Below are 23,806 nucleotides of genomic sequence, written 5' to 3'. Positions count from 1 at the left end.
ACTGCCAGTGAGCCAGTTCCAACTCATAAAGATCAGAGTAGAACTGTCCTTGTGGGTTTCCAAGACTGTAGCTCTCCATGGGAGCACAAACCCTCTTCTTTTCCTCTAGAGCCAGGCCCCCAACGCTTAGTGGATTGTGCCGCCAAGCCGCCGTCAGGTGCCAACTAAACAAAGTCTAATGAAAGCATCTTCCAAGGGTACCTGTTGAGCCAATTTAATTCCAGGGAGATAAGTCATCTCAGAGAGTTGTAGCAGCTGTTTGGGGGATCCAAAATGGTTCATCTGGATAGATTTTCTCAAAGGACACAGGGCAATTCTAGGAGGGTTATTAAAACAAATCCATTGCCATCAAATTACTCCAAATTATAGAAAATCTGTAGGAGAGAGATCGTGTTTCAGAGATGGTAAATCTTTAATTGAGCAGACAGTCTTATCTTTCTCAGCAGGAGAGGCTACTGAGTTTGAACCAGGGGCCTTGAAGTAAGCAGCCTGATACTTAACTCACTGCACTACCAGAGCTCCTTGGGGGTATACCAGGAAGAAGATTTAAGAAGACTGCAAACTGCAGTGGTGAGAAAAAGTATAGAAAAGGTACACTAAGGAGTTGTTCTTCATCACAGCCATGCATTTGCCGATGCTTTAAGGGTAGCAAGGATTATCCAAAGAAGATTTCTTTGGGAAACCACACCCCATCCACCATGTAGACTTGATCATGCTCCTTCATATTCCTTTTGTCTCCCTAAATCAAAGAACATCTTAAAGATAAACAAATTGAACCCCCGAAGGATGCCATCGCTGCAGATTGTATATGGTGTAAATTGAAGAGAGCAGAATTCACTGGGGGAAGTGTTAAGAGAGATGAAAAGACTGCCTTTATAAATGTATAGACACACATGAACATCATATTAAGAAATAATAGTATCACAATTTCATATTGTTTTATATAGGTTTCTATTTTTGTAGCAATATTTTTGACATATAATTACCACAATGAAGATCGGTTTGAAATGTGCATTTTCCAGACTTTTAGTGGCCAAACACTGCTGATTCAGGCCAGCATACAGAAATTTCACAAGTATGAAATAAGAGAACTCATTTCTGGACTAGTTGTGACCCCCTATCAAGGATAAGATTTCTGCACCAGAAGGAGCAGTGAGTTCTAGTATACGGTGATGAGTCAGAGTTGAATCGACGTTTCTTTGTTTGTTGAATAATCCCAAACGCCAATCCACAGGGTCATCGAACACTCTAGAGAAGACTCCCCAACGAGTTATTTTCCTAACTCATCAGGCTAAGGAATAAAGAATGAGCAAGTTGACGAGCAATCTCGCAAAGACATTCACTCACTGCCATCAACTGATGCCAATTCATAGTGGCACATGTAGAACAAGGTATAATTCTCCCCGAGTGTTTCCGAGACGATACGTCTACCAGTGTAAAAAGCCTGGATTCCTTCCACAGAGTGACTGGCAGTTTCAAACACCTGACTTTGCCATTAGCAGTCTAAAGTCTAACCAATATGCCACCAGGACAACTTCCACAAAGAAATTAAAATTCTTATTAGCTACAGAAAAACAAGTTTAAGGATATCGGGGCTATCAGAAAAAAAACAAAAACAAACCCAAACCAAAACAAAACAAAACAAGAAAACACAAACGTGCTCTTATTAAATGCCCATCTCAACTTTTTATTTCTTCAAATGAAGGCCAAACCACTTCCATGGAGGGCTAATTCTAACACATAGACACTTTACATAAAGTTTCCAAGACTAAATCTTACATGAGCAAACAGCTCCTCTGTCTCCTGTGGAGCAGCTGGTGGGTTTAAACCGCGGGTGCAGTTAGCAGCCTAACGCCTGTCACACTACCCCACAAGGGCTCCTTCTTTCTATCTCAGGGCCAGACAAAGCTTTCAGTGAAGGAATCTGACCCAAACTGATTTATGCATTGCTTGCATCATTGCCCAACTCCACAATGTACTCTTAAGTTTACCTCCTTAGAGAAATCAATGTAGTGCTCAACCTATGGCCAGCAAATGATAATGGCCTTATCATAACATCATTTTAGGAAAATGTAAAATAAAATAATAACTTTTAAATACTATATTTCTTATGAGCCCAATTGATAAAGTAAAAACAAACACAAAATAAAAATATTTTAAAATGCTAAAATTATTTTATATAAGTGAATTCTATTCCAGAATGGTTAGATGACTAAGGGTTATAATCTTGGACAAAGGGTTAAGAGTTATCTTGAGACAGTCACATGTGTAAGTGACGACAATGTGGCTGAGTCGTCAAGACCAGAGGAGGACTCCATCCATGGGCCCCTGGGTCACGATGACAAACAGATACAGGCTACTAGTTCCATCCTCCAAATAAAACCTCTAGAAACTACAGAACAAAACACTAACATGAGTCGATGCCAACTCACAGTGACCTATGGGACAGGGTAGCAGTGCCCGTGGGTTCTGAGACTGTAACTCATTATCAGAGTAGAAAGCCCCGTCTTTCTCATGCAGAGTGGCTGGTGGTTTTGAAATGCTGACCTTGTGGATTGAGCCCAATGAGTAACCACCACACCTCTAGGAATCCTAGAAACTACAGAAAGTAATATGAATGACCAAATCCAATAAATAAGCAACAATCTTTGAGAATTAACTGTATACCACAGAGCCATACAGACATGGATTACGTGAGGTGTTGATGGGGACATCAGTCTGGGTCATAGAGCAGCTAGGTCATTATTTAGAAAGTGAATTGAAAGACTGGTGGCTTAAATTCTTCTCTGGTCTTTCACTTTTACTGCCCTGGTCAATCTTTGTGTGACCATTCCCCATAGATGTACGTTTCAGAAGGACAATTATAGAGTACCACAAAGTCAAATTATGGCAAAATAAATGATGAGTAGGACAGATAAGAAGCCAATGAAAAGAAGAGCAACTTACTCTACCTGCACTGCATAGTCCTCAGGAAGAGACTTTACCACTCGAGACACTCACTTCCCTGAAGAGAATTCTCCCCAATATCTGAAAGTTAAACCACGGCCCCTGACTGGGGCAATGTGAAGGGTTATAACTGGTTTTGTGGCATAGGCAGGAGCACTGGTGGCATAGTTTGTTACATGTTGGGTTACTAACCTGTGCTAATTAAGGTTGATTGTGCCCACCTGGCCGATAAATACATGTGGGATTAATTAAAAGGCAGAGAGATAAATGGCTTGGTGACCCTTGACCCTCGCCTTTCTTCTTCTCTTGTCTCTTGTTCTCTGATGGTCAGACCACGTTGTGACTGCCTTTGCTAGTTCTTTGCCTCAGCTGAGAAGGTACACTTCCTGCAAGACATCCCTGAGGAGAAGCCTCATGGACCTACCCCGATGCAGCCCTGGGTGCTGGAGCAGTCGCGTGGAGACCCCTGCCAGCGCTGAGATGCTTACACGCTCACTGATTCGGCCTTCCTCCTGCATTTGGCATCATTGCCTGTGTTTTGTGAGTTTGAGGAGAACTTTGTAGATCTGTGTCAGACATATGGGCTAATGTCGGACTTATGGACTTGGACTGGATTGGGTCACTTTCTTAATGTACACTTACCTTTTATATAAGACTCTCTCTTATATACACATGAGTTTCTATGGATTTGTTTCTCTAATCTACTTAGACTAACACATGACCTCAAGAGTAAAAATTCAAAATTACTAATCAGGAGAAAGATGAGCCTTAATACTCCCCTAAAGTGTTGAAGTCACAGAAACCCAGAGGTTCATACTACTCTGTCCTTCAGAGTCACTATGGGTTAGAATTCATTTACTAACAGTGAGTTTGTTAATGGTTTGGGTTGTGTTGGTACATTTTTAGTGTATCCATTCACCTTACCTGGATTCCTTTTTGTAACGCATGACACTGGGCTAGATCCATATTTTGCTCTTGGCTTTCTCTCTAAAAGACTGTATCAAGCAGAGTCGTTAATACTACTAAACATATGAGCTCAACCAAACAGTCTATTATATATCAAAATTAGTAAACTACTTCAAAAATAGCTCAAGGACTACTTAAAAAGAAAACAGCACACCTGTTTCATTCCATTTGCATGAGGATATTAGAATTAATAGAGGGGAAATAAATTTAAAACAAGCATGCCAAGTAGAGTCAGTTAGCAATTAAAACAAAATCAAGGAATTAGAAATTTATCAAAGAGAATTTTCCAGTAGTTATTATGTGGCAATGATTAAGCATTCCGCTGCTGTCTAAAAAGCCATTGATTGGAACCCCCCAGACTGTCTACACGGGAAACACGTGGCTGTCTGTCTCTGTACAGATAACAGTCCTGGAAATCCTGTGGGTGCAATCGCTCAGTTCTGTTAGCATGCTATGTGTTGGAACTGAGTCAATGCCAATAGGTTTTTGCTTTGTTTGAGTCAAAATAAAGAATTCAATCAATAGGCTCAATGATTGAATGAATGAACCAGACTAAGGTATTTTTTAGTTGGTGGATCACACTGATTAACTCTTCCAGAAAGGAGCAGAGAAACAAAAGATATAAAAAATATATTTAAAATTTGAAAGACGGGGGAAAAACTACCATCAAGAGAGTTCTGACTCAGTGACTCTCTGTAGTTTTTCTAAAGCTGTAAATATTTACAGAGTAAAGAGTCTCAGTTTTCACTCATGGAACAGCAGGTGGGTTTGAACCAATGACCTTGAGGTTAGCAGTAAAATGGTTACCTGACATCCACATAGAAATAAATGTTGAAAAGAAATGTGAACAAAAAAAGAAAACTATATTTGAATAAAAGAATGTAAATGAATTACCAGAAATAAAGAGAGATACATGGCCTTAGATCAGACTGTGTCAAATGGAGAAAAAATTTCACAACCTGCTTATGCTATAATGAAATGAAAGCAGTATCAACAGCAGGAGGAATTTTCTAAGGTTTCAGAGAAAAGGACAAAGCACATATTGACGAATGAGACTCCGAAGAGCAGGAGAATTCAGGGCACTGGGATAATAGTTAAGAATCAAACGAAGTGTGCAAACCACGAGGACACTGGCTGCACAGAAGTTGTGTGCTTAGCAGCTAACCAAATGTCAGAGGCTGGAAACGACTAGTCACTCCAGGGGAGGAAACGTGCACGTGTAAAGAGCTAATTCCGATTCATTTTACCCCATGGGACAGAGTAGAATTGCTCTGCAGGATTTCTGAGACAGTCAATCTTTGCGATCCAAAGTGTATTAGAGGGAGTCTCACCATCCTCATTTCTAAGGATCATTCTGACTATAGTTCTTTGAAAACAATTAGGTTTCTCAAATACTTTTTTTCTAGAAATTTACACATAAAATTAATCTTTTTGAAATCCTAAACCCCCTTGCAACAGTAGACTGGTCAACCTTAGTGTTATGTCTAGATTTTGCTTTTTAAACTCTTAGTCTTGTTGTGATAGAGCAGAAAAAAAAAAGTTTGAAGAAAAGTGTTTTGTATATTGTGATAACTCAGGTTTTGTGTTAACATGGCTGGGCCCAAATTCTCAGTGATTTGGTAATTACAAAGGGTCACAGGGAAGAGACGAGCCAATCAGGGTATAACACCGATGAAACACACATTGGTGCTTCCTTCCCTGCACTATCATGACCTCAATTCTAGCTTACAAGTCAGATTCGACCAGAGCATGCACACTGCTACAGAAGAGAGTCCCAAAACACAGGGAATCTGGGATAAACCCTTTTGGGCCAACAAGGAGAATAGATACCAGGATTAGGGAGGGTGGGGGGAGAAAGGGGGAATTGATCACAAGGATCAATCTAGAACCCTCTCCCAGGGGGATGAATAACAGAAAGGTGGGTGAGAGGCAACGGAGGATGGTGTAAAATATGGAAAAATAATGTTATCCAGGGTTCATCAGGGAGGGAGGGCAGGGGAGGGAGGGGGAAGAAATGGGCAGCTGACATCAAGTGGGAAGAGAATGCTTTGGAAATGATCATGGCGGCATATGTGCAAATGTACTTGACACACTGGAGGAATGTATGGATTGTGATGAGATGTTAAAGCCCCCAATAAAAGTATTTAAAAAACAAACAAACTAGCAAATCCTTGTGACTAGGTCTTCTAGGTCCACTCGCTTTTCATGTTGGGCTGTTAACCGCAAGGCCAACAGCTCAAAGCCATGGGCTGTTGCTTAGAAGAAAAATGAGGCTTTCTGCTCCCACAGAGTCGCAGACTCAGAAACCCCTTGGGTCAGTTCAAACCTGTCCTGTAGTGTTACCTGAGTGGGGATCAACTGAATGGCAGTTGAGTTTCTGTTTTGTTTATTTTAAGCCCCTGTGATGAAACCTTCCCAAGGACGTGGCTTGTTTCCATTATAAGTAGACCCCGCGGAAAAGTGTGTTTGCTTTTTTGTTGAGTCTAGCTCCTGCTTCTAGCTTGTTGACCTCTTATTTTTGGACTTGAGCCAACAGCCTGTCAAATCTGGGAGTCAAGAGTGAAAAACCAAATGTATAAAAAAACCTGGCTTTTATATTTGCACATAAAATTACCTTTATCTTCAAAGTATTGCTTTTTGCTGTGTCCCACAAATTTTTTGTGTTATGTATTTATTAATTCTCCTTCAGTTCAATATATTTTAATTTCACTTGAAACTTACACCTTCTCTCGTCTATTCTTTATTTCTAAATACACTACCTAATTTCCAAATGTGTTGATTTTCCTAAAATATCTTATTAATATTGATTTATGGGTTGCTTCCAATTGGTGATAAGCATACTCTAAAGTCTCAGGGCTGCGAGTTTTAGTGAGGCTTATATTTTATCCCCCTAATAAGCGAATCCAGTGAATTTTCATTTGTTATTAAAAGCTATAGTTTAAAACTTTTTCTTTGGTCCTTTTCCTACTCTACCTACCTGTTCATTTAGTCAGGACACATTTTACTTCAATTATGTGAATACATTGTATTTTAGTATTTTTTCATACTTACAGTGGCTGCTATAAAGTCTTTGCTAAATTCAACATCTTGGCCATCCCAGTATCTTTGCTGACCAAGTGTAGTTATTTTAGATGGTATATTGTAAATTGTTAATGATATGTAAACTATGGATTGTTTGTAAACATCTTGAAGGTAAATTGTTGTTATTACCATTACTGTTCAAATAGGCATTTAAATTGCTGCCTGGTCACTCAAAATTGTAGACTTGATTTTAATTTTTGTTATAATACTTTTATATAAATGCAAGATATTTGTTGAGCTTCTCTATTTTGGACAGAATTGACTTTATCTCTTCCTGCATCATTTCAGGGCTACATTTTCGGCTTTGCTAGGAAGTGTCCATGGCAGTCCTTAGGCTGTGGTGATCTCTAATCCTGAGGTACAAGCTTTCTATTTTCCTAGACAGATAGATGCTCAGCATATTAGACAAGTAGTCCTGCAAACTCCAAAAGAAGTAGTCTTGCTCAGCAGATTAAAGAAGCAGTCTTACACCTCCATGATAGGATCGCTGAAGACAAATGGGTGCATAAGCAAATGTGGAGAAGAAAGCTGATGGTGCCCGGCTATCAAAAGAGATAGTGTCTGGGGTCTTAAAGGCTTGAAGGTGAACAAGCGGCCATCTAGCTCAGAAGCAAATAAGCCCACATGGAAGAAGCACACCGGCCAGTGCGATCACGAGGTGCCCAAGGGACCAGGTATAAGGCATCATGCAAAAAAAAAAAGATATAAGTGTGTGTATGTATGTGTATATGTGTGTATATGTATATATGTATGTATATATATGTATATATATATCATATTAAATGAAGGGGGAAGTGCAGAGTGGAGACCCAAGGCCCAAGTGTCGACCAATGGAGATCCCCTCATAGAGGGGTTTAGGAGAGGAGATGGGTTAATTAGGGTGTGAGGTAGTATCGATGAAGAACACAGCTTTCCCCCGGATCCTGGATGCTTCCTCCCCCCAACTACCATGATCTGAATTCTACCTTGCAGGGCTGGATAGGACAGAGGCTGTACACTGGTGCATACGAGGGTTGGAGGTACAGGGAATCCAGGGTGGATGATACCTTCAGGACCAAGGGTGTGAGGGACGATGCTGGGAGAGTGGAGGGTGAGTGGGTTGGAAAGGGGGAACTGATTACAAGGATCCACATGTGACCTCTTCCCTGGGAGAGGGACAGCAGAGAAGGGGGGAAGGGAGACTCCGGATAGGGCAAGATATGACAAAACAACGATGTATAAATTACCAAGGGCATATGAGGGAGGGGGGAATGGGGAGGGAGGAGGGGAAAAAAAGAGGACCTGATGCAAGGGGCTTAAGTGGAGAGCAAATGCCTTGAGAATGATTGGGGCAGGGAATGTATGGATGTGCTTTATACAATTGATGTATGTATATGTATGGATTGTGGTAAGAGTTGTATGAGTCCCTAATAAAATGTAAAAGAAGAAAAGAGAAAAAAATGATTAGGGCAAAGACTGTACAGATGTGCTTTATACAATTGATGTATGTATATATATGAACTGTGAAAAGAATTGTATGAGCCCCAATAAATTGTTAAAATTAAAAAAAAATAAATAAATAAAGAAGCAGTCTTGAAAACTCCAATTATCACCCCCCCCCATCCTGCTTGCTCCCTTATACTTTGCTTTGTTCTCAACCTCAATGCAGTTACTCATGTCATTGTACTCCCTATATCTGGGACCCATTACCCAGGCAGTGGCCACCACCACACATACATGGCTGCGCAGTCCCTTTCTCTCCAGAGTTTAGCCCTCTTGTTGCTGTGAAAGAAGCTCTGGTGTCGTAGTAGCTAAGCATCAGGCTGCTGCTATCCTTAAGGTCTCCGTAACCTTAGGGGAGAATTCTACATTGCCTCATAGGCCCCCATAAATAGTAATGTATTAGATGGCAAAATGTTTGGGTATTAGGTGCCACAAAGACTTGGCTCTGCATCCTCCAATGTTATTAGCTTGCTCTGCTTTGTGCTCACTACCCTGGAATCAAAAAACTCTCCCAGGCAGAGATCTGGAACAAACGTGAAGTTAATTTTAACTTTTTCCCCTGCCAAGGATCTTATTCTTGCTCTCCTTATTGCCTGCAAGTTACCCTCTCATGTATCTTATTCAGTTAAATTTCAATTTATGTTGGAGATGACGCTTGACCATAGCAAGAAGCAGAAGTCTGTAGGTAAATTGTAAATATAGATTTTTAGATCACTCATTGTTTGATATTTACTGTCATGTAGAGTATTAATTATTCATCCATTGTTTTGCTTCTGCATGTCTACGCTTGAGTAACTTTTGTTCTGGAATCACATAGCTAAAGTGAGAGAAGAAATATATATATATATATATACACATATATATTTCTCTAAATACATACACATATATTTCTCTAAATGCATATATGTATATGTATATATGTATATGTATTTAGAGAGAGAGAGAGAGAGAGAGAGAGAACTAATAAGGAGATATTCTACTAGGTCAAATGAAAAAGGCCGATATTTCATAACAGGCGGACATAGGTAAATTTCTTACACATTGGTGCAAATCACCACTAGTCCTCATGATAGAGAGAAAATGATCTCAAAGTTGCCCTTCTGAGAAATATGGATGTAAAATGAATAATTTGTCTGAACCAGTATAGCTTTCCCCCAAGTTATATGGTTTGGTGATTCTAGCACGGACGATATGACCAATCTGCCGAAGCTAGGCAAAATCTGGGCTGGGGCTTTATCCTCCAGAAATCTCATTCAGATGTAGGCGCTAATATTGGTAAGGCCTTGTGGGTCCCATCATTTGTGCCTTACAACATTCATGTCAATTGTTCTCATGCAGCTTGCTACTGTATTCAGGAAAACATAGTGGTTCTTCTGAAGAAAAATGCCTTTTTATGAGAAAAAATTCATCGAATTTTTGCATTGGATCCATTACAGACACAGACTGTGGTGCTCTTAGAAAATGCAGAGGGTGTGGGAGTATAATTTTATAAAAGAAAGTATCTTAATACACAAATCACAAAAACTTCTTCACATGCTGGGATGTTTCTACTGAATCTATTGTTTAAGCTATTGTTAAGAAAGGCTCAATTTTAACAAAAAGACTATTAATGCCACCTAATTGGTTGGGAGGAGGGTTCCTTACTTCAACTTCCAGAATTAAATTAAAATTCATTAGTGTCTTCTTGCTTTTCTGGGTCTTGATGATCGTGGAAGTTAGATAATTTTGTGTCAATTTAAAGATGTATAAAAGTGTAGGGGTGCAAACCAACCTGTCGTCTCAGGGTTGTGATCTTCTATAAGAAGGGCCTGGAAACCCCACTCCACCCCTGTTATTGACCCTGAGAACTGCGGAAGCTTTCCCATGCTTCTCCTGACCTCGGATGCACAAGACTCTGCACCCACAAGACTGAACTTCCTGCCTTCCGCATCATTGCACGCGGTTGCATGAGTCTGGAGAGGGATTTATGGACTAGTGTCGGACTTACAGACTCGGGTTGGACTAGTTGGAGAAGCTTCCTTGATGTTTAAGGACTTCTTGTTATGAAGCTCTTCCTTGGTCACTGCATTTGCTTCTTTATCCAATTCAGCTTATCACAATGACCTCAAAGGGGCGGATAAAAGAGAACACACACACACTGAATGTCCAACTCTACATGAAGATCCCAGCTCACTACAGATTTAATTTGCTTTCTTCCTCCAAATCCATTCTCTCTAATGAGTCTTTGCAGAAGGTCACCAAATATTTTTGGCCAACATATAATAATTAGCAGGCATGCTTCTACATAAAATCTTCCAACGCTATTTTCCACAGTCGTTTCCTTTTTAATTTATGAAACTAGAATAAACTATCTGACCTTTTATTTAAAACTCTGACCTCATCCTCCCATAGTCTTCCCCATCTACCAGTGCTGTCTCCCACGTCAGTGTATGTGTGTGTCATTCACTCTTGCTAGGCTTCTTTCCAGTAGCTTGAATCAGAAATAGCATACCTACTTTAGATTGATTTCTTAGGATATATCTGACACTGAGATGACTAATGTATATGTATTATTCCAACGAACACTTAATCAGACCCTATGAGGTGGCAACGTGCACCATTTTACAGATAAATATGAAAACTACTTCTTCACCATGCTGACTCAGGTCTCAAATCAATTGTGTCTTATTTGCATATCCTTGATCTTTAGCACTATGTATAATTATATCCCTGCTACTATTTAAACATATATTGTTCTGAAAAAGTTTCATATCCCTTGCAAAGCCTATGCGAATGCTTTATCTTTCAGACTTTTTTTTTCAATCCTGTACATTAAAAGGAACCCATAGGCTATATTTACACACTCCTGCCACCTGCTGGAGCTTGTCTAGTATAACAGGGATCTAAACAAAATAATTTACCTCTACCACTAGTAACTGCTCCTTTGTGCCCTTCTCACTTTGATGAAACTGTGAACCCACAAGCAAGTTTCAGCTTGCAGTCAATTGTTCTTGGTTGAGAGCAGAGGAGTGTAAATTTGTCTCTTTGCTCACATGTAGTATTGTGCCATTTGCTATTCCCCACCACACCCATTTTCCTGAATTATCCTGTATTTCATAGATTGTGTTCTTCCTGTTCACTTTTTTCTGTGTAATATAAAATCGGCACCCAATATTCGACAACACAGAGCCACAATGTGTATAAGCAAAAGTGACAGATTAAGTGTAAGATTTTATAATACCATTTACAAGCACAGTACCTTTAAAATAATTTACAAATAGTAGTGCATATAAAACTAAGGGACTGTCCTTCCGAATGGTATTATGAAGCTGTCAACCATATAAGACTCACTGGAATTTATAGCAAGTTATAGACAACTTGGGGATTGTATGTATTACCTAAACCAGTACTCTGAATTTGGACGTGGATATGCCAATACAACTCTCTATGACTTATTTTTATTTTCAGTAGATTAGTTTAATTATCCTTGCAATATCATGGAACTCAGTATCTCTCAGTTTTTTAATGATCTCTTCATGAAAGTGAATAAATTAAAAAATTAGAGCAGGCAGCACTGAATAGTCAAGTCATATTCCTAGTTGTGAAATGTATTTTCTGAATACTAAACAATTCATGTATTACTTTAACTATGTGGCACAAACAGAATTCAAACTTGGTAGGGTAATCCATTTTTAAATATTCAAAATTAAATTATAATTTAATGGTAAATGTAGAAGTCAAATAGAGAAAACCTTTGACACGTAAATATTAATCTTGACCCTACTCTGTCCTTGCAAACTGTGGCTGAAAATAGCTAAAAGTTAAATAGATAAAATCTTTTGTTTTCAGACTTCTCTTTGTTGTTTTTTCCTTTTATGAATGCAATCCACTTTTCCTCATTTTCAGTGTCAAATAAGTTGAACAATATTTATTAATGTCTAAGAGGTAATTGGACCTCTGAGTGTAATACTGTCCATCCCCTAACTAATTACTGTGTAAGAGGTGGGCATAAATGGTATTAAAGGTATTATTTATGGCAAAATTATACACAATAATCCTCTAGTGCTCTCGGTGGTGGAATTTAGCTGACTTGGAAATAGTAAATCCAGATTTCTTTTTGGTTTTCTAACTCTAGGTCCTTACACATTTCATTATAAGATTTGACTTTGTCTTCTCAATTTTCTGTTTAGAGCTTTTGTTGACTTTCTCATTGCTTCCATTTGCTTTAGCTACTCTATGATTTGAGAGAAGTTTCAGTGTCTCTCCTGACATATATTTTCATCTTTTCTTTGGGCCTTGCCTTTTTTGTGGCATTTTGCTCTCTTCACCAATGATGTTCCTCCACAGCTCCTTGGGTCTCCCGTCATCAAAGTACATCACAGTAAATATGTTCTTGAGCTGTTCTCGAAACTCATTTGCATTTAGGATCTTCAAGTTGAACTTCCTTTATTTTTCTTCAGCTTCAACCTTAAGTTGCATAGGAACCATTGGCTATATGTTCTGCTCTCAGCCCCTACTTTGGTTTTAGCTGCTGTTAGTAAGCTTCTTCATCTTCTCTTCCTGCAAGTGTAGTCACCTTGATTTCTGTGCAATTCATTTGGAAAGGTCCTCGTGTATTGTTATCATTTGGGTTGTTGAAAAAGGCTTTTGCTAGAAGTAGTTTGGGTTACATAATTCTTTTTTTACCCCCTAACAGTTTTATTGGCATTTCATCCACATGTCATATAATTCAATAATTCAGTGTTATCAAGAGTTATAAAATCATCATCATAATCAATTCTAGAAAATTTTCTTCTTCCTGTACTCATTGTTATTTATAACTTTTTAAATAGTGACAAATTTATACACAACAAAACATTCTCCAATTCCGCAGCTTCTACATATATGATTCAGCGCTGTTGATAATGCTCTTTGTGTTGTACAACTATTATTGAAATCCTTTTCCAAATTTTTCTGCTACCATTAAGATAAACTCGATGCTGCCCTAAAACACCAAATCTTCTTACTTCACCCATGGCAACCATTGGTCAAGTTTGGTTTCTTTTAAAAAAATAGTTTTCTTGATATGATATTTACATATCATTCACTTCCACAGTTAAATGGCTTTTTAAAAAGAGTTCTATGCACATCATCACAGACAGTTCTAATGCCCCACCTCTGTATTCATTGCTAAGTCCCCAAGTCCCCTCACCCTCCCTACCCCACCCCATGGCCCCAATGAACCATTGCATCAGTGATTGTCTCTGTGCATACACTCTGTCCATACTGTGCTTTCCATACTGGGAAACCCAAGAGAAATATTAAAAAACAAATAAAACAAGAAGATAATAATTTATAATATACAAATAAAGAGTCAGAAAGAAATGACCACTACTGATATTTAAAAAGCCAGAGAAAAAAATTCTGTCCTGGAACAAGTGAAAAATATTTGAGCCTAAAGCAAATCAGGTTGCATCAAGAGGGAGGTCAGTTGACCAAGGATCATATTGTACCATGGCTCGATCCACCGTAATCAAGTTTACCATAACCTGCGTCGATATTGAAGCTATTTGAGTCCCTTGCCTGTGGCCACAGGGCATCTACTAGGGACTTAATCTTTCTAGATACTCTGCAGATGGATTTTTGGCTCTGACTGACCTCCATAGCCTTCTAAAGATTGGGGTGTCCATAATGTAAACTTTTGGATCCCACAAGCTGGTGTGCTTCTTCCATATGGACTTACGGTAGTTGATGCCTTACTTAGATGGCTGCTTCTTTGAATACAAGCCTTTAACACCCTAGGAACTATTCTGATTGATAGTCAGACCCCATCTGCTTTCTTCAGCACAATTTGCCATAGCACCTTTATCTTCATTGATCATTTTATGAAGGTGAGTATTGAGCAGGGCCAAGTTATAAGAACTAACTGTTCTTGGATTGGGGATAAATTAAGTGGGAGCCCAGAGTCCAACTGCTTGTCCACAGTTATGAACAACTCTGGCTGACTTTGGTGGTCATATTATGACAAAAACTAAAACCACCAACAACAATAAAACAAAAACGAAAAAGCAAAGAAACAGAAAAGAATACATTGACATAGAATTTAAGGTACTGTTTGTGTTAGGTCAGATTGACAACAATCTGAGAAACAATCTAGAGAAACAAATCCAGTGACATTCATATATGTGTGAGAAAGGGCTTTATATCAAGAAATAATTATATATCAGGAAAACATCCCAATCCAGTCCAATTCAAGTCCGTAAGTTTGACACTAGTCCATATGGTGCCAGGAGTCTCTAGTCAATCCGACCTAACACACTGTTGATTTGAGGAATGTATTCATATACAGTCCAACTGTGAGCTGCAATACATGAGTGGTTGCCTCGTACAGATTGATTTCTTAATTGGTCTCTGTTTACCTTAAGCATGGCGGTTAGTACTTGGGGAAATTTTCCTGTACCGTTTCCTACAAGTTCAAATCCTTGCCAAATAGTTGATAACTGTTATTTCTAGGGGAGCATTATGGTATTAAATAGAGGGTATTCTGGATCTCTTTTCATTGGATGCCCCCTAAGCCAGGGGTCCTGCCTAAGGTCCAGTGACCACCATGTCCACAGTCTTGGGGTAACCATCTTTGATTCCTCTCCCGTCAGAGTATGTCAGTCCTAAATTCAAGAGCAACAGGTTAGTTTTGAGGAAGAGCTCAGTTCGTTCAGTCAGGTTTGCGTGCTGAGTCCTTTCCGTGTAGCCCTTAGGAGTGCTGATGCTGCCTGGAAAGTCGGCATCTAAGGTCTCCGTAGCCTGGATTGCGGAGGACTGGGAAGAAACGTATTTATCTTCCCAGGAGCAGAACATCAGGTTTCTTCTCCCACTTGGGTTTCCTGAAATTGCTGTTTAGCATCCCTTCCCAATGTGAAGTTTCTCCTCCCCATTTACCCACCATATTCACCAGTGGCTCCTCTCACGTGTAGATGCTCCCCTCCCCTGTTTCTTAACTTGGTTTTCCAGCAAGTGTCTCTCTCATTCCTTTGGAGGTTCTATTGACTTGTGGCAGTCTTATCTCAATGTAGTATAGCATCAAGTGGATGTTCGCCCTTTCCCCCTTCTTAAAGGAGTGACTGGGCCAATGTAAGGTCTCCTCTTTTGAAGTGGTTCTTAAGAAGTTCTTCAGAAGTTCACACAAAGGGGCTGGTGTTTGTTCATGGCCAGTAGGCAGACTTACTATCCTTTGTTTGAGATTTGGTCCCTATGATTTAATTGGTGTTTCTCCCTAGAGCAGTGGGCTCATACAATATTTGTCCTTTTGTGATTGACCATCTTCACTGAGCATAATGATTTCCAGGTGCTTCCATGTCACGAGGTGTTTCCTGTTTTATTGCTGTTCTTTAGAGATGCATACCTTTCCATTGTGTGTTTGTACCACAGTTTCTTTACCCATTCTTCCACTGTGGCACATTTGGGTTGCTTCCAGTTTCTTGCTGTTGTAAACTGTGCTGCTATAAACAAGGGAAAGCATGCATCCACTTGCATTCTGTCTCTTATTTCTTTAGGGTATATGCCTGATAGTGGTATTGCTGGATTGTATTGGAATTTCAATTCCGAGTTGCTCTAAGTATTGCAATATCGTTTTCCATAGTGGTTGTAGGTAGGTCGTATATAATCCGGTCATTTGATTTCCAGCTTAGTCTCTTACCAAGACCATATTACCATATTCATTCCTCTTTGCTTTCAAATTTCGTATTCCAATAGCCTATAATTATCACTGCAATTTGTTTGCATGTTTCATTAATTTCTGACTGAAGATGTTGGTAGAATGCATCAATTTCTTCATAACTATATTTAGTGGTTGGTGCATAAATTTTAATATAGTATGTTGATAGGATTTTCTTGAAGATAGAGAGGTATATCTTATTACAGACAGCATTTTATTTCAAGATACATCTTGAAATGTCCTATTTTGACAATGAATGGAATACCATTGTTCTTAATCTTTAATTCCTAGCATAGTAAACCATATGATTTTCTGATTTAAAAGACCACACAAGTCAAATTAAGCTGACACCTAGGATATCAGTCTTTATGCATTCCATTTTACTCTGGATGATTTTCAAATTTTCTAGATTAATATTTCATACATTCCAAGTATCCATTATTAGAAGAGATTTTCAGCTGTTCCTTCTAGGTTTGAGTGTGGCCCATCAGAAATGGAGGGACTTTCCTCCCTCCACGTCCTTCTGATGGACAATACTTTGAGAAGAAGCTCTTCCCCGGTCATCTTTTGAGTCCCTTCGGACCTTAAGGGCTCATCTTCTGGCTCTATCTCTGACATGTTCTGCTGCTACTCAGGAGGTTTTCAGTATTTGAAAATAAATTTTTTTTCTTCTATGCATAAGTTTTTCAGCGCCTACTTGTGCTGAAATGGGCAGCTGATTTATCCTTTTAGTCTATTTTTAGTCTGGAAGCTCCACTGACCCCTGTTCCCTTTGGGAGATCCTGATGATTTTTGAAATAGCAGTGACATAGCTTCCGGCATCACAGTAACACACAAGTCCCCGTAGAATATCAAACTGACCGGAAGTGGTGGTTAGAGTACTTAGTAAGTAACTATGTGCTAGTCGCCTTCTTGCCCAGGACTTAATTTTGGTTCGTTTCTGGCAAGTGCATTCCAACTTGAGACTATGCCGTGTGTGCAGAGTAGAGCTGCTCCACGGAGTGTTCAAGGCTACAACTCTTTGTAAGCAAGTCGCCAGGCCTGTCTTCCAAGGCACCTTTAGCCTAATAGACAAACACTTATGTAACTCTTAGCACTACTGAGGGACTCCATATTGACTATAATTCAAGCCCATTATTTTATGATTCAGTGTCTTACCTTTCTAAATAATTCACCAGCAATAATAACTGGCTCATCTGACCATGACAACTGAGCCTCGCAAATTCTGCAACAGCACAGAGTCTGGATGGGTTGAGGCCTGATCAACATTTCTCAGCAATGTTTTTCTCCTGCTGAGAACAATGCAGGCACTTTGCTCAGTTTTAGGAATGCTGCAGCCTGGTGTTGTAGAGGATGGATGTTGGGCTGCAAACTGCAAGGACTTCTCAGGAGAAAGACAGGGCTTTCTAATCCCTGTTACACAGGGAAATGTCACAGGGGCAGTGCTGCCCTATGGCAGCATCGATTCAATGGCTGTGAGGTTTTAGTATTTTTTACTTTGGTCAAACAGTGATAAGAGCTGCACTGCAATTGAAAGAGTGGTGGTTGGACCCTACAAGGAAATCCGATGACATGCAATCAACTTCATGGGAATTTAGTTTTTTGACTGGAGAATTTAAGTCTTTATGGGAATATACTGCCATATCTTTCTCCCATAAGGTAGCTGATGGGTTGGAAGCTTAGTGCTTTAATCACTACATCACCAGAACCACAGTGCGCTTACAGTGGGTTTAGTCCAATTAAAAGCACTTCTCTACTTCCTTAATGTTAAGGGCAAGGATGTGACCAAACCAAATTGATTAATTCATTATCTAGTCATCAGTAACTTGAGCCTCTTTATTTTACCTTCTACGGGAAATCAGTTATTTTATTTTTCAGGATAAAATGAGTTGAGGATTGCACTTTGAGTGTAAGCCTGGATGTTGACTCTTTTATCCCTGGAATAAAATAAACATTTTCATATTTTTATTAACTTTTATAACAACTTATTCTCTCTCTCTCTCTCCGTCTCTCTCTCTCCCTCTTTCTCTCCATCTCTCCTTTTATTTGTGAATATATTTCCATGATACATATTAATTCTTATTTTTTTATTGCCATAGAATCGATGCCAACTCACAGTGACCCCATGGGACCGGGTGGAACTGCCCCTGCAGGTTTCTGAAGCTGTAAGTTTTAAGGGAGTAAAAAGCCCCTTCTTTCTCAAGTGGAGCGGCCTGTGGTTTTGAACTGTTGACCTTGTTGTTAACAGCCCAGCTTGGAACCTCTATGCCACCAGAGCTCCTTTAAATCTTATTATTCCTCTTGAAATACAATTTCCCATTAGTTTTGCAATTTTTTGGTCTATTCAGAGAGCCCCTTATTATTATTAGTTTTATTTTAGTCTTTCTCTTTATGGCTTTGCCTTCCTCACTTACTCATATCTCTCCCTGTTTATCCATTTCCCATCATATGTTTTCTAGCTGCATTTAGACCTTCATCTTTTTATTAGACAGAGCAAACTATGCCTACATGACTCAGCAGCAAACACCTTATTCATAACTGTACTAAAATGCCACAGTAATAGCAATCAACTGCAATAAACACAAGGAGTCAAGAAAAGCAAATGCAGACAACCAAATATAACCCAAATCTAATGAAAAACACTGGGGGGAAAAGTAACTGTAATTAGCAGAAATAGAATTAAGAAGAATGGTGTTCCAGTCCATTCAAGAGATATGGAAAATATTCATGAGAACAGCAGAATGTATTGAAAAACTAGAAAAATTACACCAAAAAGAATGCCAGAACATAAGTAATAACAGAATTATACAATTGCAATGAAAGATGTCAGTAATTTAGATACAAGAAAAAGAAAATAAAATCAGTGAACTCTGACTACCTGAGATGAAATAATCAGCAAAAACAAAACCCCAACAAAGGAATCCAAGGAAAGATTGGGATGGTGGGCATTATCAAGAGCAATAAGCTATGTCTCATCATGATCCCAGAGCAAGAAGAAACAGGCACATCTTCAGAGAAAAGAGCAAGAGAAATCACAGATGAAAGTTTCTGCAATGCCACAAAGAAAGGGGAAACTATCATTCAAGAAGCAGGAAATCCAAACAAGTTAGGCCCCATAAGATAACTATCAAGACATATTTTTGTCAAATTTTCCAATTTAAAAGAAAAGGATAAAATCTTGAATGCAGGTAAGAAAACGTATAGATACCTACAAGGAGAATGGATAAAATTAAGCATGGACTACTCCGCCAAAAATATGTAGTCAAGAAGACAAGAGAGAGACATATATAAAATTCTGAAAGAAAAGTAATCTTGTTGAAGGCATTCCTTATTGTTGCTGCCACTCTACCAAGCATGATGCCCTTCTTTAGGGACTGGTATTTCCTGACAACATGTCTAAGACAGGTGAGATAAAGGCCGGCCATCCTTGCCTCTAAGGAGTATGCTGGCTGTACTTCCTTCAAGACAGATCTGTTTGTTCTTTTTGAAGTCCTTGCTTATCTCTATTTATCTATCTATCAGAGTGTCAAAATATAGGGGGCAAAAAGAAGTAATATAACTTCAAGGAAAATTAGACAAATACACTACTATAATTGGAGGTTTCAACATCTCTGTCAGTAAGTGACAGACAGAGCAGGTAGAAAATCAGTTAAGATAGTTGAACTGAATAAGAAAATAAATCAATTGGATTTATTGACATTTATAGACTATTTTATCGAACAACAGCAGAATGCACTTCTTCTCAAGTTCACACGGACATTGACCAAGATAGACAACACTCTAGGCCATAAGTACAGCTAAACAAGTTTGGAAAAGCAGAAATCATGCAAAGTATGTTTAAGGCTACAATGGAATTAAATGAGAAATAATAACAAAGATACATAAAAATTCCAAAATATTTGGAGATTAAGCAACTAATTTCTAAATAACACATGAATCATAAAGTAGAGAAATTAAGACATAGTTTGAATTTAAAATAACAATAGTTATCAAATGTGTGGGATTAAGAAAATATATTTAAGTAGCAAACAGAAAATCTTAGCACTGAATGTACATATAAGAAGAAAGATGTGGAATTAAAAAAAAAGCCACAATCCTAGCTTCAACCTTAGGAAACTTCTAGTGAACTAAGAGTAATGTAATTCTAAAGCAAACAATGTAATTCTAAAGGAAGTAGAAGAAAATAAAAATGAAAATTCAAGCAGAGAACAGCAAAAAAAAAAATAAAATCAATAAAACCAAAAGTTGGTCTTTGAAGTTACTGATAAAGTTGATGAACATTCAGGCAGGCTAAACACACACACACACACACACACACACACGCACAGAAAACACAATTTACCAAGAAATGAAAAAGAGGTAATTATTACTGATCCTATAAACATTAGTATGACCATTAATCTTTTTTAAACTATGAGAAACCCCATGCTCACAGAGTTAATAACAGATGAAATGGGGAAATTTTAAAAAAGATATAATCCATTAAAACCCTTATTTGAATAAATTAATAATCTGAATAGATGTGTATTTTTTAAAAAGCTAAATAAATAACCCATGCTCAAAAAATGCATAAGACACAGGATGGTTTCATTCATGAATTCCAAAAAAGCATTTATGGAAGAAATTATATTAGAAAAAGAGAAAATACTTTCTAACTCATTTTATGAGGTCAATACTAATCTAAAATCAAAATCAGATAAAGAAATTACAATAAAGGAAAATTGCAGATCAAAGTCTCTAATGAACAGAGTTGGAAAAAATCCTCAAAAGATGGTAGCAAATAAAATACAACAATGCTATAAAGAAAGAATCACACACTACTACCAAGTGGGATATATTTCAAGGCAGGTTTAATATTTGAAAATTAATTGTTGTAACCCATCACACTAATAAGCTGAAGAAGAAAAAAATGTATTATAGAAAAGATGCAGCAAAATCACCTGACAAAATCCAACATTATTCATTTGTGATGAAACCTCTTCACAGATTAAAAGTAAGGGGGAACTTTTTCAATGTGATAAAAACCATTTACAAAAATCCTACTTATATAACCCGACAGAGTAGAGCTTTTTTCTAAGATCAAGAAGAAAGAAGACAAAAAGCATTCCTTCTCCCCATTTCGTCCAATATTGTGCTGGAAGCCTTAGCTAATACAACAAGCAATAAAAGAAAACATGTACGCTTAGGTAAGGAAGAATAAACAGATATTGGCATATGATAGAATTTTCAAGGTAGAAAATTCCAAAGCACTGACAAAATAAATAATTCCTGGAATCAATCAATGATTATAGTAAGGTTGCAGGCTGTAATTAGTATAAGTAATTTCCTTTTATACTAACAATGGCAACCTGGAATTTGAAATTAAACATATAATACAATTTTAATAGCACTGAAAAAATTAAAATGTTTAGTAAGAATTTAATAAAATGTGTACATGATCTGTAGGCAGAAATGTACAGAGTTCTGGTACTGAAAGCAAAGGATATTTAAACAAATGGAGAGATAATCCATGTCCATGTATAGGAAAAATCTATCCCATCATGGATAGGAAAATATTTTCATAAATTAAGATGTTAGTTTTTTCCAATATAATCTATAGATTCAGAGAACTCCCAATCAACGTATAGCAAGTTATTTTGTAGATATCAACACAGGAAGTCTTATATGGAAAACAAAAACTCAGAATATCTAACACCGAAGAATGACAGAGTTGGAGCACTGACACTGTATCTCTTCGAGACTTACTATAAAGCTACAGTAGTCCCCACCCCCAGCCAGTCCTGGGGCTTTGGGGCTCGGCTCAAGTGGAGTCCCTCTGAGACATGGGGGTACAATGAGTAGTAGTATGACCCCTTGCTGGGCATGCCTACACAGTAGGGTATACTGGGCCCCTCTAGGGTTTCCTGTATGGGCTCCAATTAATTTATTCCTTTTTGCTTTTTTTTTTTTTTGAAAGTTACAGTAGTCAGACACCGAGGGACTGGTTAAGTAATAGGCAAATAGTAGAACAGATCAGACAATGCAGAAACCCACCTTCACAAATGCTTTTTACTCAAAAATCAAAGGCATTTCAATGGAGAAATGATAGTCCTTTTAAGAACGAAAATGACCTCAAAATGGATGGATCAGATAAAAATGAAAAATTATAGCATTTCTGAAAGATAATAAGTGATTTATCTTCCTAAAAGATAATACTTGAATAAAAAAGTTGATATGAAATTTGTTTCCATTGGTCCTTTTTTCCTATTTTTCAGTTTGTTCCGAGCTTGGGCAAGTGCCGACTTTTGACCTCATATAGTTGATTGTTCTAAGGGTGAATACTACAGTTCACCTTGTTGGCATCTATTGTTTGGCTGAAAGTTGAGCCATGGGAGTGAGTTCAATTCCTGGCTTGAAGGCTGAGTGAGATGTTCCAGCAGTATCTTTCAGACTAGAAAACCTAGACTTAAAAATACATACATACATACATACATATATAATACACATATATTATGCATACATGTATACGTGTGTGTGTATATATATTCTTGAGGTTTGCTCCATGTTTCTCTCTCTCTCTGGAATCCTCTATTGCGATCTCTTACAGAAATCAGTGAAAGTTGTACACAGCCTAGTTCCTTCTGATGGCTTTCCTGGAAGCTGAATTTCACCTTGCCCGTTGTTCCTTTAGAATAATAGTTTGTCTTTGGTTTTCTTCACTCTTCTTTGTTCTGGATGTGGAGAAACCAATAATTGCTCCTGTGGAGGATCACTCAAAAGTAGAATGTATCACAATGACTTTGTGGAAATTTTATGCCAATGGCCTTTAATGACCCCTGTCCCCAAAAGGCTAATGTCTTGACATTTCAGAAGCAGAGGCCCATTCATTCCCTTGAGGTCTTTAAAAAAATTTGTAAAAACATTTTATTAGGGGCTCAGACAACTCTTATCACAATCCATACATATACATACAATCAGTTGTATAAAGCACATCTGTACATTTTTTGCCCTAACCATTTTCAAAGCATTTGTTCTCCACTTAAGCCCTTGGCATCAGGTCCTCTTTTTCCCCCTCCCTCCCCGCTCCCCCCTCCCTCATTAGCCCTCGATAATTTATAGATTATTATTTTGTCTTATCTTGCCCTATCCAGCGTCTCCCTTCACCCCCTTATCTGTTGTCCATCCCCCAGGGAGGAGGTCACATGTAGATCCTTGTAATTAGTTCCCCCTTTCCAACCCACTCACCCCCTACACTCCCAGTATCACCCCTCACACCCCTGATCCTGAAGGTATCATCTACCCTGGATTCCCTGCGCCTCCAGCTCATATATGCACCAGTGTACAATCTCTAGGTCTTTGATCATGGCTAAGAAGTTTACGTTAGCCTGCCTCGATTTGCTTTACTATATACATACTGTGTACACATGCAAAGGCATTTTTAGAGATATCATCTGGCAGTCCTATATATGGTCATGGGTCTTGTCCCTTCTGCTTATTTATACCTGTTTCTTTTGCCCGTCTGCCTCTGTATCCACTTGTAGGTTAATGTTTGGTATTACACATAACGCAGAGTGATATATGTAATACTGTGCCTTTGTTGTCAGTAAATCTTGTGCACCATGCCACGTCTTTCTTTTCCTTCGTGATGTCGTGGTAATCGACCCCTTTCATATTGTGCCTTCT

The 23,806-nt window shown here is 38.4% G+C and overlaps 1 protein-coding gene across 1 annotated transcript in view; it reads right to left on the bottom strand.

Annotated features, from left to right (window-relative positions):
* Positions 1-23,806, bottom strand: part of LOC142438340 (myeloid cell nuclear differentiation antigen-like) — a 113,747-nt gene that overhangs the window by 65,714 nt on the left and 24,227 nt on the right. Inside the window, 1 exon segment of the mRNA XM_075540781.1 lies at positions 10,121-10,181. Within this exon segment, the coding sequence (XP_075396896.1) occupies positions 10,121-10,181 (61 nt within the window).

The sequence above is a fragment of the Tenrec ecaudatus genome, chromosome 1 (assembly GCF_050624435.1).
Source record: "Tenrec ecaudatus isolate mTenEca1 chromosome 1, mTenEca1.hap1, whole genome shotgun sequence".
Taxonomy (NCBI): domain Eukaryota; kingdom Metazoa; phylum Chordata; class Mammalia; order Afrosoricida; family Tenrecidae; genus Tenrec; species Tenrec ecaudatus.
Note: the sequence above shows the minus strand (reverse complement) of the source record. Positions and strands in the feature narration are given on the sequence as shown.